The sequence below is a fragment of the Capra hircus genome, chromosome 8 (assembly GCF_001704415.2).
Source record: "Capra hircus breed San Clemente chromosome 8, ASM170441v1, whole genome shotgun sequence".
NCBI classification, from domain to species: Eukaryota; Metazoa; Chordata; class Mammalia; order Artiodactyla; family Bovidae; genus Capra; species Capra hircus.
In genome coordinates this window covers 46,745,508-46,761,300 of record NC_030815.1, presented here as the reverse complement: position 1 = coordinate 46,761,300, position 15,793 = coordinate 46,745,508, and the positions used below count along the sequence as shown (strand labels likewise).

Genomic DNA, 15,793 nt, shown 5'->3' with positions numbered 1-15,793 from the left:
GAAGACTCTACACATGGACATCACCAGATGGTCAACACCGAAATCAGATTGATTATATTATATGCAGCCAAAGATGGAGAAGCTCTATACAGTCAGCAAAAACAAGACCAGGAGCTGACTGTGGCTCAGATCATGAAGTCCTTATTGCCAAATTCAGACTTAAATTGAAGAAAGTTGGGAAAACTGCTAGACCATTCAGGTATGACCTAAATCAAATCCCTTATGATTATACAGTGGAAGTGAGAAATAGATTTAAGGGTCTAGATCTGATGGATAGAGTGCCTGATGAACTATGGATGGAGGTTCGTGACATTGTACAGGAGACAGGGATCAAGACCATCCCCATGGAAAAGAAATACAAAAAAGCAAAATGGTTGTCTGGGGAGGTCTTACAAATAGCTGTGAAAAGAAGAGAAGCAAAAACCAAAGGAGAAAAGGAAAGATATAAGCATCTGAATGCAGAGTTCCAAAGAATAGCAAGAAGAGATAAGAAAGCCTTCTTCAGCGATCAATGCAAAGAAATAGAGGAAAACAACAGAATGGTAAAGACTAGAGATCTCTTCAAGAAAATTAGAGATACCAAGGGAACATTTCATGCAAAGATGGACTGGATAAAGGACAGAAATGGTATGGACCTAACGGAAGCAGAAGATATTGAGAAGAGGTGGCAAGAATACACAGAACAACTGTACAAAAAAGACCTTCACAACCCAGATAATCACGATGGTGTGATCACTCATCTAGAGCCAGACATCCTGGAATGTGAAGTCAAGTGGGCCTTAGAAAGCATCACTACAAACAAAGCTAGTGAAGGTGATGGAATTCCAATGGAGCTGTTTCAAATCCTGAAAGATGATGCTGTGAAAGTGCTGCACTCAATATGCCAGCAAATTTGGGAAACTCAGCAGTGGCCACAGGACTGGAAAAGGTCAGTTTTCATTCCAATACCAAAGAAAAGCAATGCCAAAGAATGCTCAAAATACTGCACAGTTGTACTCACCTCACATGCTAGTACAGTAATGCTCAAAATTCTCCAAGCCAGGCTTCAACAAGATGTGAACCGTGAACTTCCAGATGTTCAAGCTGGTTTTAGAAAAGACAGAGGAACCAGAGATCAAATTGCCAACATCCGCTGGATCATGGAAAAAGCAAGAGAGTTCCTGAAAAACATCTATTTCTGCTTTATTGACTATGCCAAAGCCTTTGACTGTGTGGATCACAATAAACTGTGGAAAACTCTGAGAGAGATGGGAATACCAGACCACTTGACCTGCCTCTTGAGAAATCTATATGCAGGTCAGGAAGCAACAGTTCGAACTGGACATGGAACAACAGACTGGTTCCAAATAGGAAAAGGAGTACGTCAAGGCTGTATATTGTCACCCTGCTTATTTAACTTCTATGCAGAGTACATCATGAGAAACGCTGGACTGGAAGAAACACAAGCTGGAATCAAGACTGCTGGGATAAATATCAATAACCTCAGATATGCAGATGACACCACCCTTACGGCAGAAAGTGAAGAGGAACTAAAAAGCCTCTCGATGAAAGTGAAAGAGGAGAGTGAAAAAGTTGGCTTAAAGCTCAACGTTCAGAAAATGAAGATCATGGCCTCCGGTCCCATCACTTCATGGGAAATAGATGGGGAAACAGTGGAAACAGTGTCAGACTTTATTTTTCTGGGCTCCAGAATCACTGCAAATGGTGACTGCAGCCATGAAATTAAAAGATGCTTACTCCTTGGAAGAAAAGTTATGACCAACCTAGATAGCATATTCAAAAGCAGAGACATTACTTTGCCGACCAAGGTCCGTCTAGTCAAGGCTGTGGTTTTTCCAGTGGTCATGTATGGATGTGAGAGTTGGACTGTGAAGAAGGCTGAGTGCCGAAGAATTGATGCTTTTGAACTGTGGTGTTGGAGAAGACTCTTGAGAGTCCCTTGGACTGCAAGGAGATCCAACCAGTCCATTCTGAAGGAGATCAGCCCTGGGATTTCTTTGGAAGGAATGATGCTAAAGCTGAAGCTCCAGTACTTTGTCCACCTCATGTGAAGAGTTGACTCATTAGAAAAGACTCTGATGCTGGGAGGGGGATTGGGGGCAGGAGGAGAAGGGGACAACAGAGGATGAGATGGCTGGATGGCATCACTGACTCACTGGACATGAGTCTGAGTGAACTCCAGGAGTTGGTGATGGACAGGGAGGCCTGGCGTGCTGCAATTCATGGGGTTGCAAAGAGTCGGACACGACTGAGCGACTGAACTGAACTGAACTGAACTGATTCATTTGAAAATGTCAGTTTCACTTATGATCTTTAATTAGATTCCCAAGAATTAGAAAATAAGCCCTGTATCTCCACTAGAACGTGTCTAGGGTTCACCATCATTAACCTCTAGAAAATCTACATGCCCCTCACAGAACTGCTTTGGGGTTCCCTCCTTTTTGGCATGGAGCCTTGGGGAACTGCTGTTAGGAAAGAGACAACAGTAACCTCAAGTGTTTTCTTTTGTCCAAAAGTACGATGCATAGGCACTTTAAGAATAGGAGAAAGTCTTCTGCTAAGTCTTTTTCAACAAAGCATTAATATTTATTATCTTGCACTCTGCAGTAGAATGAATGTTTTATGATCAAAAACAAGTAACAACAAAATGGAAATTTTAATCACAAGTGACCTACTCTTTCAGTGATAAAGAACTCAGGATGGGGTTAGCCAACCACTCTCTCTGTAATTCAGGGGTGAGGGGACTCTCATTCACTCATCTAGACAAAAGAGTAATTGAATACTGCTCCATGCAATTACTAGAAACAATAATCACAAATTTTGGGGCTTCCTTTATCAATGAGAGCCAATAAGAGTAAAGCCATGAATTAATGTTAAATTATGCTATATTTACAAATAAAGACATATTTTAAAAGACTGAAGGATATTTCAAAAGCTCAGAATTACCCATTTTAAATTTAGATTAGATCAGTTCCCAAACAATTCAGATAAGAGAGAGTTTTAAATTTTCAACTGTCTCAAGTTTCATTTAAATTAATTCATTCACTATTCATTGAGTAGATTCTGTGTGCCAGGCACATAGAAATGTGGGGTTTTGAATCAACATCAAGGTGTAAAATATGACTTTTATGAGATCTTTTCTACTAACACTGTCTTTATTAAATCACTTTGTAATTCCTTTATCAAACTACTCAATCTTACTACAGCTTTTCCTGATGAGTTATTTCATACCAAAAATGAATAAGAGCATCTCAACTCTATAATTAATGTATATACTACACAAAGGCACAGAAATAAAAGCCCCTTCGCATTTATTTCTGTCTTGTCAATTTCAGTGATTCAGTACAGAGATAACTGTACGGAGTTTGTATAACAATGAGTTTGTTGAATGTCCCTTTTCATAGTCTTGAGTGAAGTTTTTACCTAAATATTCTAATACATCATTTCGTTTCCATTGTGTCTAAACAGTTTGGGAAAGGGGAATGAATAACCATGGATTTTGGAATCAGGCAGACCTGGATGTGAATTCTGGTTCTGTGTGTAGCAAACTCTTGTGAAACCTATGTCATCTCCATCTCTGTTTCCTCATATACACAATAAACATGACAGCATCTACCTTGCATGATTGTTTCAAGGAGGATAGATAATGTAGAAAGCAACTAGTTCACAATAGGTTTTGTTTTTCTTTTTAGATCAAAAGTCTAAAAGACCATACTAAGCATTGTTCTGTTTTAGGTAGTATAATTCACCATGAAATTAAGATAACAAAACCAAAAACTACAACAGAGATGAACATTTTAAACCTGATTTATATTCATCTCATGGGACAGTTATTTTTACATTCAGCATTTCCACTTAAGGTGTCTAATAAGAACAGTGTAGATTTTTAAATAATAGACCTTCAGATTGCTGAATGAGAGCAGTCACTCCTACTCAATTCCCTACCCGCCATCCCTAACCCTCCACTATACTCCCGAATCATGCCTGCTCTTCTGTGCCTGTTAGAGTGTGGACACGATAGAGAGAAGAAACACAGAAACAAAATAAACCTAAAAATTATTTTTGGTTCATCAGCATGTATAAACAATCAACTTCAAAATGAAACAGACATTCACATGCCAGTTTTTGAGAACAATAAAATCACAAACTCTTTCTGTATAAATCCAAAAATTAAATAAACCCGTAATCCGTTAAGCATAATCATGCTTTGAATAGAACATTTACTATAAATCTCGCTTCTACCTGAAACAATATTAAAAAGAGGATATAGACTATTCTTTCACTGTCCCAAAGAATTTATCTCACTTCCCTTTCTCTCTTTCCTGTCTGTCTGATTCTCTTTTTCATATGTAGTACTCTTTTCTCTGACTTCTGCCCCTTCCTTTTGAAATTCTACAGGTGGTCCGGCCGTATCAGACCATGTCCAATCCCATGAGCAAGCTCACTGTTCTCAACAGTATGCATTCCCACTTCATTCTGGCCGACAATGGGACCACTGGAAAGTATGGAGCAGAGGTGAAGCTTAGGAGACAACTGGAAAAGCATATTTCACTCCAGAAGATAAACACAAGTAAGTCTCCTGCTGCCTACTCATGCCTCATAGCAAATAAAAGTGAGGAAATTTCAAATGCAGACCATTATTTCTACGTGGCTAATGGTTAGAATTAGAGGAAGTCACCTAGAGGGGGATGACTGGAGGCTCAAGAAGTGATTACACAGTTAGTGGACTCAAGCTCACTCATTACGTGTGAAATATCCAACCCCATCTGGAGTTTATAAATGCAGATAAGCCTTTCTTTCCAAACTTTTTTCTATATCCTTTACACAATACTCTAAGGAGAGAAAGCACCCTGGAGAAATTTTTTCCACTTATTAAGCTATTTTGGGTGGCTAAAAGAAAAGAAAACAGTTTTTGATCTTAGCATAGATCTGGCTGTGCAAAGGCATTTCAAGGGAACTGACACTCTCTAAACTAAAGCATAATGTCTAACCATCTTGGTGAAACTTTAATTATGTCTCTTAATTTTATGTATGTATTCATTCACTGTCTCTAGATACCTACATATTTAGATATATGTGTGTATTTATAGGTACCATGTATACTTAGCCTATGGTTATACTAAAATTATATAAGTACTTATGTGTTCTATGCAATATTTATTATGTACCCATTTAACTATAGAAGGTAGCATTGTAAAAACAATGATGCTCCTGAAATCACTAAATGGCTTGCATTTAAATACAATAGAGATATATAAACAATCTACTGTCCTTCCTCACAAAATACATTCATTTTGTTTTCACAAAGTAACACATAGCTTCATGGCAGATTCAGGTTTTGTGGTAACTGTGTGTTCCATCAGGGAAACTTGGCTTTAATTGATTGAACTTTCAAAGCCTGCCATTCCAAATAATAAAAGATTTTCTTTGGCTCAGTAAGTTTTCAGAAGTTCAGTGTAACACAATTCAACAGATCCAAATGGCTTTTCTCATCTCTTGTCTTTTCTCTGCATCATCCAGAATGGATTGTGTTTGCTGTCACCACCTTCCTCCCCAGGACTGGGATGACAGACCTGTCAGACCATAGCTTGTCTTTCCTATAGTTTGTTTTCTGGTTCTACCTTTTACTACTTTACCACCTTTTACTACTGTTTTAACAGTCAAATTTCATACCTTCATCTTTTTCACAGAGAAGTCTGGAATAATAAATTGTGATGTAGGCCTGAAGTCAAAATTATATTAGAAAACTCTCTTCTATCTAAGAAACTTCAATAGTCTTTGGAAAGAGAAAGCACAGGATTACCCAAAGATAACCATCTTTGGGGGGAAAAAAGAGTAGAAAAGACTAGAAAATCCATCCAGAAACCAGCAGAGATCAAAAGTAAAAAAGCACTATTGCCAATGGGTGGTTGTTATACTGAAATTGAATTTTATTATAATATATGATAGAAAAGGAAATCTTATCTAATTAATGTTATCTATTTAGGTTTTCATAGGCTATAGGATTACTTTTTTTTTTACACCAGCAGGTTAAGAAGGAACCTAAATAGGAATAACCTGAAAGCTGAAGGAGATGGAAGCAGGATAGACAAAGAGCAAATGCAGGGTCAAGTTCAGTGCTTAGTAATGAGAACAAATTTATCCAGACACAAAAAGCATGCCATTGTGTCAGGTCCTGATGGCAGCTGGGCCAGATATATTCATTAGTGTTGTGAAGAGAGCTAGGCATGTAGTTGTGTAAATTGTATTCTTAACTACGGAGGTGCCAGCAGGAGCTAAAACCTAGCCAGGGCTGTGTGTGCCAAACCCTGTACCTTATAGGCTGCCTGGGGAAAGATACTCTTTTCTACTTGGCCATTCCAGAGAAGGCACCCTTTTTTAATTTGGAGGTGCACCTTTCTCCAAAGCTCCCGGAGGTGCTATCTGCGGGGATGGCCCTGCAGAGGAGGCTTGTGGGCCGTGGCTGGGCCTCCATAAGGAGCACAGCCCAGCAGAGAGTTGGAGAGCAGGCCAAGGCTTGTGGCGTCAGGGGTTCTGGAGAAGCCAGGACACCAGGTGCACGCCTAAAGCCATTCATGTGACACTAGACCCTTGCAAGCATATCAAGGCAGGTAGTGACATGCACACATGTTGACAAGTGGAGTCCCTGTCAGGGGTCTAGGCCACAAAGAAGGGAATAAGCACAGATCCAGCTTCCAAGCTGAGAGACAGGTCAGAGAAGCTGGCTTGAGACTCCTGAAAGGCTTCAAGCCCACAAATAAGACTGGACCTCAGATCTGGGGTAGAGGCCGAGCCCCTTGGTTAGGCTAAATGATAGTTGCTGGAACAGAACGGGGGTAGGGAGAGGCAAGTAGTCATTTCATTCATCATAATTTATACACATAATTTTCCTCCTTGTTTTGGGGACTGCATTTGAGGCTTTAAGAAATCCATAGGCTTCCATTCAATGCAAATAGTTCAATGAGAAAAAGAGGGTTAAAGATGCCCAGAGGAGATCCCTGAAGTCACAAGAAGTTAAAAGGCTCAGGACCAAGAATGTGCCACAAGTTGTAGTGAATGATGCTATGAGTTAGCTCTTCTACCAGTTCTATCCCTGAACTTGATAGTGGGAGGATGGCCAACTTATTCAGTTTTCCAGGGACTTTCTTAGATTTATCGTTGAAAGTTCCATGTCCCGGGGCCCGCTCTGTCTCAGGCAAACACAGATTGTACATCACCCTCCATATCAGACTCATGAGTCATTAGCTCTACTTCCCTTTTCACTGCATTTACCCCACAAAACAAGGAAGGAACAACAAGGACCTCAGAGCTTAAGGAGTAACCCAGACTTCTGGAAGTAAAGAAAGACCTTGAGATGTCCGTTCAGTTAGCAGCAAAGCAAAGTGCCCACTAAGAACCCGGAAGTCTCCAGAAGAGGACTGACTGAGAGATAAGGGGGGAAAGTTGACCTATTTAAAATAGGAAACAGCAGAAGTAAGAATATAAACTGTTAATGCAATTCTGCTCTCTAATCTGAACACTCTTTTTTTCTTTATAATTAACAATAGTTTGCTTCTTATTAAAAATAAATTTGTATTATATAACTATTCTAAAAATTACATCTTAATTTCCCTCTTCGAAAGTTTAAGAAATCTATAATACAACAGGAGAACTCAAATTTAGGAAGCCCTAATTTAGCCTCCTGAAGATGAGACCCTCCACCAAGATACCAGAGTAATACTATCACCACCTTTTATGCCTAGGATGACTCCAAGGATGTCTGAACACACTCAGCATTTTCCTGATGAAGGTATCATTCCTCCTCATCACTTAGGGGTGACCTACATACCACATACTACATACTACATACCACAGGAATCTTTCCACACATAAATTTTCTCACATAAATGACAATCTTCTGAAGAATATTTTCCTTAACCATTAAGTAAATCTTTCTCAAGAGACTTTTCAGCCCTTTCTCATCAACATGACAACTATGAATGATGACACACTACAAGCACCAGCATCTGAGGCTTCTCTCCGTGCTCTGGCATTCATTATCTCAGCTCTCCCCTCCCACACTCATTCCTGCTGCCAGCAGTCCTTCCTGAAGTGTTGTCATTGGTTACTGAAGGACTTCTTTGTTTTGAAAGGAGAATCTTTCTGGATGTGAGTGGCTGAAGAGCACGCTTTCATTTGCAGTTTTCTAAACTTCAGATTTAATGTGCAAAGCTTTCCCCATCATGCCTTTAGAAAACAAATATTTCTTGAACTCTTATTATGTACCAGTCATGATTAAGGTCCAGAAAAGCAGCAGTAGACAATTCATTGAGCCAAGTCAAGAGGGGCAAACAAATTAATAAATAAATAGGCAAATACATATAGTAAGAAAGCCATTAAGAAAAATAAAACAGAGGAAGGTATATATGTGTTTCTCATGAGTACATGTTCCTGCATGCATGCACATATGTGTGTCAGGAGGAAAGTTTAGATTAGGTGATCAGGAATGGCCTCTAAGATGGTGTAATGTGTAAGCAAAAAATTGAATAAAGTGAGGGAACCAGCTCTGAAAAGAGCATTCTGGGAAGAGTGAAAGCAAGAACAAAGACCCAGGGCTTTGATGACAAGCTCGATCTTAGAGTTGGAGTTTATTCTAATAGAGTTTTGATCTGGCAAGTTACAGCAGCTCCCTGATGGTTTAAAACATCACTCTGCTGTTGTATGTAGAGATCTGACTGACATGGGGGCAAGATTAAAGGCAGGTAGATGTTTCAGTAGGCTGTTATCATAATGCAGGTGAGATATGACAGTATTTCAAATTAGGATGGTAATAAAAGTAGTAAAAAGCAGTAGATTCAAATATATGCATATGTGGTAAAATATACATAAAATTTACTATTTTAATATTTTTAAGTATACAGTTCACTGTGTGAAACACATTTACATTGTTGTATAATCATCACCACCATCTATCCTCAGAACTTTTCATCATTCCAAACTGAAGCTCTATATGCATTAAACACTGACTCCTCTTTATTCTCTCTCTTCAGTCCCTGCTAACCATGATTCAACTTTATATCTTTATGAATTTGCCTGTTCTAGATACCACATACATGTAGAATCATACAATATTGGTTCTAAGATATATTTTGAAGGTAGAGCTCAAGAAGAGTTGCTATAAATTGAGTATTCAGGAGAAAGAATAGACACATCAAGGATACTGCACAGTCATCCTTACAGACGCCAGTGTATTCTTAAAGAACAGGGCTACTGGGAGCCCCTAATGAGTAAGTTTTTACAGAAAGAAAAGGGAATTGAAAACCAGACTCAAGGGAGCTGAGATAAAGTCCTTGAGAAGGAGGGAGATGATGAGATTCAGTGCACAAATGAAAAATGTGGCCCTGGATAGGACAGGGGGGGTTGCATCCTGGGTAGACAGAGTGAAGGCAGAGATTATGGGCATAGATGTGGATGGGATGGAACATTTTCTGCTGGGAAGATTGGTAGTTCTCTATATATGCCTTCTGTATCTAAAGAAAATAATTCAGGAGATCATTGGCTAAGAGTGTGAAAGGGCAAGGAGTACAGAAGATTATGGAGAAAAAAAAAGAGAAAATTGTAGAGGCCCAGAGAGTGAGCCGACTAGGGAAATGCAGAATTGCCCACTTGGTATTTGTAGTCATAGTTTTACAGAGGTATGGATCATCATTGTTGCGTGTTTTTTTCCCAGGGATGTTCAGCTTGAGTAGGAAAGTAAGCATAGAGTTAGACTGAGAGCCTGTTGGGATTTTGCTAAGTAGAAAAGAGGAAAAGAGAATCAAGGGAGTGAGGCTGTATGGACTCTATATACCCATGCTGCTGCTGCTGCTGCTAAGTCGCTTCAGTCGTGTCCGACTCTGTGCGACCCCATAGATGGCAGCCCACCAGGCTCCCCCGTCCCTGGGATTCTCCAGGCAAGAACACTGGAGTGGGTTGCCATTTCCTTCTCCAATGCATGAAAATGAAAAGTGAAAGTGAAGCCACTCAGTCGTGTCTGACTCTTAACGACCCCATGGACTGCAGCCTACCAGGCTCCTCCATCCATGGGATTTTCCAGGCAAGAGTACTGGAGTGGGGTGCCATTGCCTTCTCCGCCGACTCTCTATAGCCCAGGAATATTTTCAGTATCTGAATGAAAGCTGTACTTCCTCACCCATATCTTTGCCCATTCATGACATCATAAAATCATTCATCTAAAAGATCAGAATACGGTGCAGAGAAGTGATTAAGAGAATTCTCAAAGATGACCCACATCTTCAGTTAGTATTCCCAAGCATTATGTTAATTTCAGACTTTTGAATAAAAAGCATTCATCATAAACAATCCATCATATTTATTTTATTGTTGTTCACATATTCATTTAAGTTGAATCAAATTAGCACAATGCGGGGAATATAGTAGCTATTCAATAAACACATGTTAACTGAAAGACCGAATACCAAGGGACAGCTCCAGAAAGTAACATATAAGTAACCTGATGAGACTTTAAAATCCCAAGCATATTTTCTACATACATTTTTACTGTTAAAAATTCCCCCCCCCAAAAAAAGAGAGAATATTATAATAACCCCTCATAAACTATCATCCACATTCCACATTTATCAGCCCATAGCCTATCTTGTTTTCTTTATGTATATAACCACCCACCTCTTTCTCTGGATAAGTTTGAAATAAATCCGAACAGTATATCATTTCATCCATAAATGTTTCAGTACCAAAACATTTCTTTAACTTGTGTTGGCCACATATAAGGTAGATTTTTTTTTAAGTATTTCCTTAACTCAGTAGCAATATAATGGAAAATATTGATCTAAGAATCCTTTAACAATTCTTTCAAAAAATAAAAATTAAGAACTATCAATACATTATCACATGCTAAAATCCATCTAAAATTTTGATAATCATTTTTTAGTCCCAAATTTGGGGACTAAATTTAAACAAGTATTACCTTGCAATTCTTGAAAGATTAGAAAAATCCCCAGCAGCTGTGGTTTTCTTTGAAGTGTTTGAAGGGAAGAATATAACTTTTGGAAATAAAGGAAGTCTTTATATTGCCAGTAGTATAAGCTGAGCGTAGCAGGGTGACAAGGGGTTCAGATCTTCATGGCTCTGTGACCTTAGGCAAATTACTGTATTTTTCTCAGACTTCGTTTCTGTGTCTGTGAATCAGGGACAATAATTTTCCACAGTGTGGTGATTAAACGAGTCAACACGGGAAAGGAGTCTGGCATGTGGCAATTCAGAAACATTGATTACCTTCCTGCCATCTTGGTGACATGCACAGCAGCTCCCCGTGGGAAACCATGTTCTGTGTTGGTATATCCTGATGGGCTGCCATAGGGTCCAACCTGAGACCCAGATCTACATTCAAAGCCCATCAGTCTAGAGTGTCTGTCAGAACATCTTTACCACAAATCAAACCTAGCTCTGCTCATTAGGGAGAAGCCATGCATCCCTGGAATTACATAAAGGGCCCAAAGAAAAAAATGAGGCTCAAAATTATATTCTGAAACGTATTAGCAAGACTCTAATAACTTCTTAAAGAATACTTTTAAAGTCTTGATTGTTGCAGCAATAAATAGAAGACTTTTTTTTTCAATATTGTTGAAAATATATTCTAAACTGTAGTTGTTCCTCTTTCCTGAATAAAGAATATAATGGAGAAAATTTAATGTTTCTTTAGAGAGTAAAGCTATTCTAGTGTCCTGAAGCAATCATTATGAATGTTAGTTAAGTTTGCTGAGAACTCTTATTTGGTGGAGGTGTTAGGATTTGGGCTAAATGTCAGTTGATTCAGAATATATAAGATTGGATTTGTATATAAAGTTTCAATTTGGGCCAATATCAGATTTCCTGCTTATAATTTACCATTTGATTTTAAAAGATTGGAGGAAGAGGACAGAAATCTAGTTCTCTTTGTTCTCTGGTTGATAAAGTGTTACCACTTTGTGTTTGAATTTTATTTTAGGTTCGGCTGAATGCACAGTTTTATTCAGATTACGTATCTAATTACACTGTGGACAATAAATTTGTAGGAAATTTCATTATGAGACTAGACTTTTCCCACTTTGTCCTCTTCATATGATAAAGTGAATCTGCATCAGAGTAAGTGCAGTCTCAGGGGACGCTGTTCCCCTGGCAGTTGTTGTGCTATACCTGCTCTGCACCATTAATGAATGGGGCTGTCTGGGTACGTTCAGATTTTTGTAACTGGTGCTTTTGCTACCGTCAGGGTTTTCTTGAAAGAGAATTTGATGTTCTGCATTTTCTTTGCCCCAGAGTAACAACTGACATTTGAGCATAGCCTCATCTAATGAAGCCACGAGGAATACTTTTGCCTAAAGCAGCAGATTAAAATTGGCTTGGCAGTGCTAAGTAAACAAGTAGCAGAAATGATCACAGAATTCATAAAGCACAATCAAATTTGGTATTTGAGGATTTTACTATTTAGAATTCTCTGGAAAAAAAAAAAAACAGATGTTTTGTTATGCAGTCCCTTGGCCAATATACCTATTTATGTGTGATCCTATCTTACACAAACTAACAAAAATAATGACAATAATAATGTCACCCAGTAGCACAGAATGTCATAGTTCTGCTTTATAATGGGAACAGATGTCTCGCTTTCCACTGAGTTGTTTGGTACAGGAGAACCATGAACAGGCGAATCACACAGTGATTCAACCAAGCTGGTAAAGTCCTACAGGTTCCAGGAGAGTTTATTTTAAAAAGGTCACCTCCATGATATGACACTCATCAATTTAAAGCATTTTATTTCTGTGAAATTTCCATAATCAGAAAAAGTACTCATAACTATATTCTTATTCCTTTACCACCATTTCATGGTGATAATTCTTAAACATGGCCATAGTAGTAGTTCTCAACTAAGGTGACACTGCCTCCCAGAGGAGGTATTTTAAAATATCGGAGGGATGTGGTTGACAATTTCTGGCACTCCCAAAAGACACAAGGGAGGAGGCAGAAATGTTAATATTCTCACACAGGACAACTTCACATGAAGAATTACCTGGACCAAATGCCAATCACATCTCTTAGAAAATACCACTCTGAGTATATTTCCTTGAGTTTCTTTTTCTTTTTCAAAATCTTTCTAGTACCCAGCACCTAATTCAGCAGGGTCACAGACATCCAGAATACTCTGTCTTATTCTAAAGACTTGTAGAAGCAGCAGCAATAGGGAGCCAGTGGTGAGATTTTAAATATTTAACATTCTGTGAAGACTTTAGTATCCTCTATCCACAACAGAGGCTGGGTGCCAGCCCTGGCCTATCCTTCAGATTCGAACATCCCTTGCTATTGGGATGTTCTCACTTTTATTCCACTTTACCTGCTCTGAATCTATTCTTTTCTGGGTGAAGACCAAAGTCATCATGTGTGTTAGAGCTCTCAGTGTATTTGAAAACTGTAAATGGACTTGAATTGACGTCTTTGCCATAATGGCTCTAAGGAAGCTGTTTTTCATTTGAACAGACATACCAACCTGCTTACCAGCAGAACTGACTCACAAAGTGAATCAGAATTTCTAGTTCAGCAACACCCTCTCTTAGCACCACTGCTTTGTATGTTTCAGGCTCAATGACTCCAGAAATGTGCTCAATGCTAGGGGCTGTCCTGTCAGAGTCCTTGGTGTTCAGAGAAATCCTAGAAGCCACAGTTATTAGCTGACTTGGGTACAGAGACAGAGGCCCAGAAATGTGGTTGCTTTACTTGCAGGCCCTTGAATAGCCTACTCACTAGAATTCATTGCCAAGGGAATATTTTGATGCACCAAGGTCCTAAGAGAATAAAGAGTTTAAAACTGAATACAAAGAGACCTCTAAATTTAATCTATAAATTGCTGGGAATTATTTTGGAAATAAAGACACAGGGCAGTAATATAAGCCTTGAGTGAATGAATAAAATCATGACATAAAATGCTAAAAAGTAGTGCTTTTTATGTCTCTGATTTCCCTGGACTAAACTTATAAGTCCTTAAGTCATTTCTGACTCTTTGCGACCCCATGAATTGCAACACACCAGGCTTCCCTGTCCTTCACTATCTCGCTGAGTTTGCTCAAACTCACGTCCTTTGAGTCAGTGATGCCATCCAACCATCTCATCCTCTGTCACCCCCTTCTCCTCTTACCCTCAATACTTCCCAGCATCAGGGTCTTTTCCAGTGAGTTGGCTATAGATCTCTTATATGTATTAGTATTTTCATCTTGTTAAATTATGAAGATGACTTACCCTGGAAATTTGACATAGATCATCTAAAGAATATTATTGACATCCTTAATATTTACGAACCTCTCTGACACCAGAGCTGGCATAATATTATGCATAGTAAGAGCTCAGTAAAGAGTTGTTGATTTGACATTAAATACATTTAAGTGATTTTGATTCATTCATATTTTATAAGAAATGTGCAAACTTACAATTTCCAAAAAATTCCAGAAATATTTTAGCAAAAGCAGCATTATTGAAATAAGCAGATAGTTTCCTGGGTAGCTATTTTTAAAGATTTTAGTCATTTATATATAAGTAAATAATTAATATCATAAATACTACATATATTATTTATTCTTATTATGACTGTTAAGTGAGTCTCACTGTATTGATGCAACACAAAAGACCAGGCCTAAGTGTCAACAATAACAGAGACAGAGGCAGAAGGCAAAGGTGTGAATTACGTCAGAGTTTCCTTGGAAGGTTTTCCATTGTGTAGTAGGTTGAATAGAAATACAGTAAGAAGTTGGAATTAGCATGGAACCATCATGTCCCTCACCCATGATTGACACTGCAAACCTAATGAGACATTTTTCCCACTGAGCCTTGATACAGCTTAGGACCATTTCACATTCATGAAGACATAGGTTCTGCTGCTGTAACAATGACTCAAAACAATGGATGCCTCAATAAGACAGAAGTTTGTTCCTTATACATGTGTTATTCTGAACGTGAGTCCAGTCTGATGTAGTACCCTCACAGTGTTGAGTACTCAGATATCTTCTCTTTTTTTTCGCTCCATACATCCCTATTTTCATGGTCTGTGGGAACACACTACCGCATCTAGATTCTGGTCAGAAGGAATCAGGAAAAAGTTGTAACCCTTCCCGTTAAAGGCACAATGAGGAGGTCATATACAGGATTTTGGCTTACATTCTATGTTCACATCTGGCAAAAAGTGGATTCAAAACTGTATCTTAGGCAAACAGCTAAAATTCTATCACTATGAAGGAAGAGAATAGATATCAGAGTACAGTCAGTAGTTTTTGCCACACCTTTCCAGCATAGCATTTCATATCGTTATTAAGAATTGGCTGGAGTTGGCACAAGGTAAAGCTTACCTGCCATTCATAAGTAAGATACACCTATGTTTCAGTGTGTTCATTGAGGAGCTTTGTCTATAAATAACATCTGTATTATATGCTTCATCGTGTGCCCTTTCACTCTTCACCTGTGTGTTTCTTGGTGATATATAGTTGAAAAGTTTTGTACTGGCTCTGGAGGTTGTAATTTCCCCTTGAAATTGGATTGAGATATACCATCTAAAATTATATACATTATTTTAGACTATATTGATTTAATTAACTTCTTGGGTTAACCCAAACAGATCCCCTTAGCCTCCAACTGATTGCACAGGCTGTGCTGGTATAATTTATATACATTCCATAATAGATCTGTAGCCACATATATTCTGCACATCATTTCTAACTTTTAAATGCCAAAATATTAAAAATAAATAGAACAGATTCTGTTCTGTGTTTCTATGATG

The 15,793-nt window shown here is 38.5% G+C and overlaps 1 protein-coding gene across 13 annotated transcripts in view; it reads left to right on the top strand.

The window, feature by feature from the left end:
* Positions 1-15,793, top strand: part of TRPM3 (transient receptor potential cation channel subfamily M member 3) — a 608,518-nt gene that overhangs the window by 337,179 nt on the left and 255,546 nt on the right. For all 13 annotated transcript variants that reach the window (XM_005683743.3, XM_005683729.3, XM_005683725.3 and 10 more), the window contains exon 6: positions 4,399-4,570. In XM_005683743.3, the coding sequence (XP_005683800.2) occupies positions 4,399-4,570 (172 nt within the window). The remainder of the gene's footprint in view (positions 1-4,398; positions 4,571-15,793) is intronic.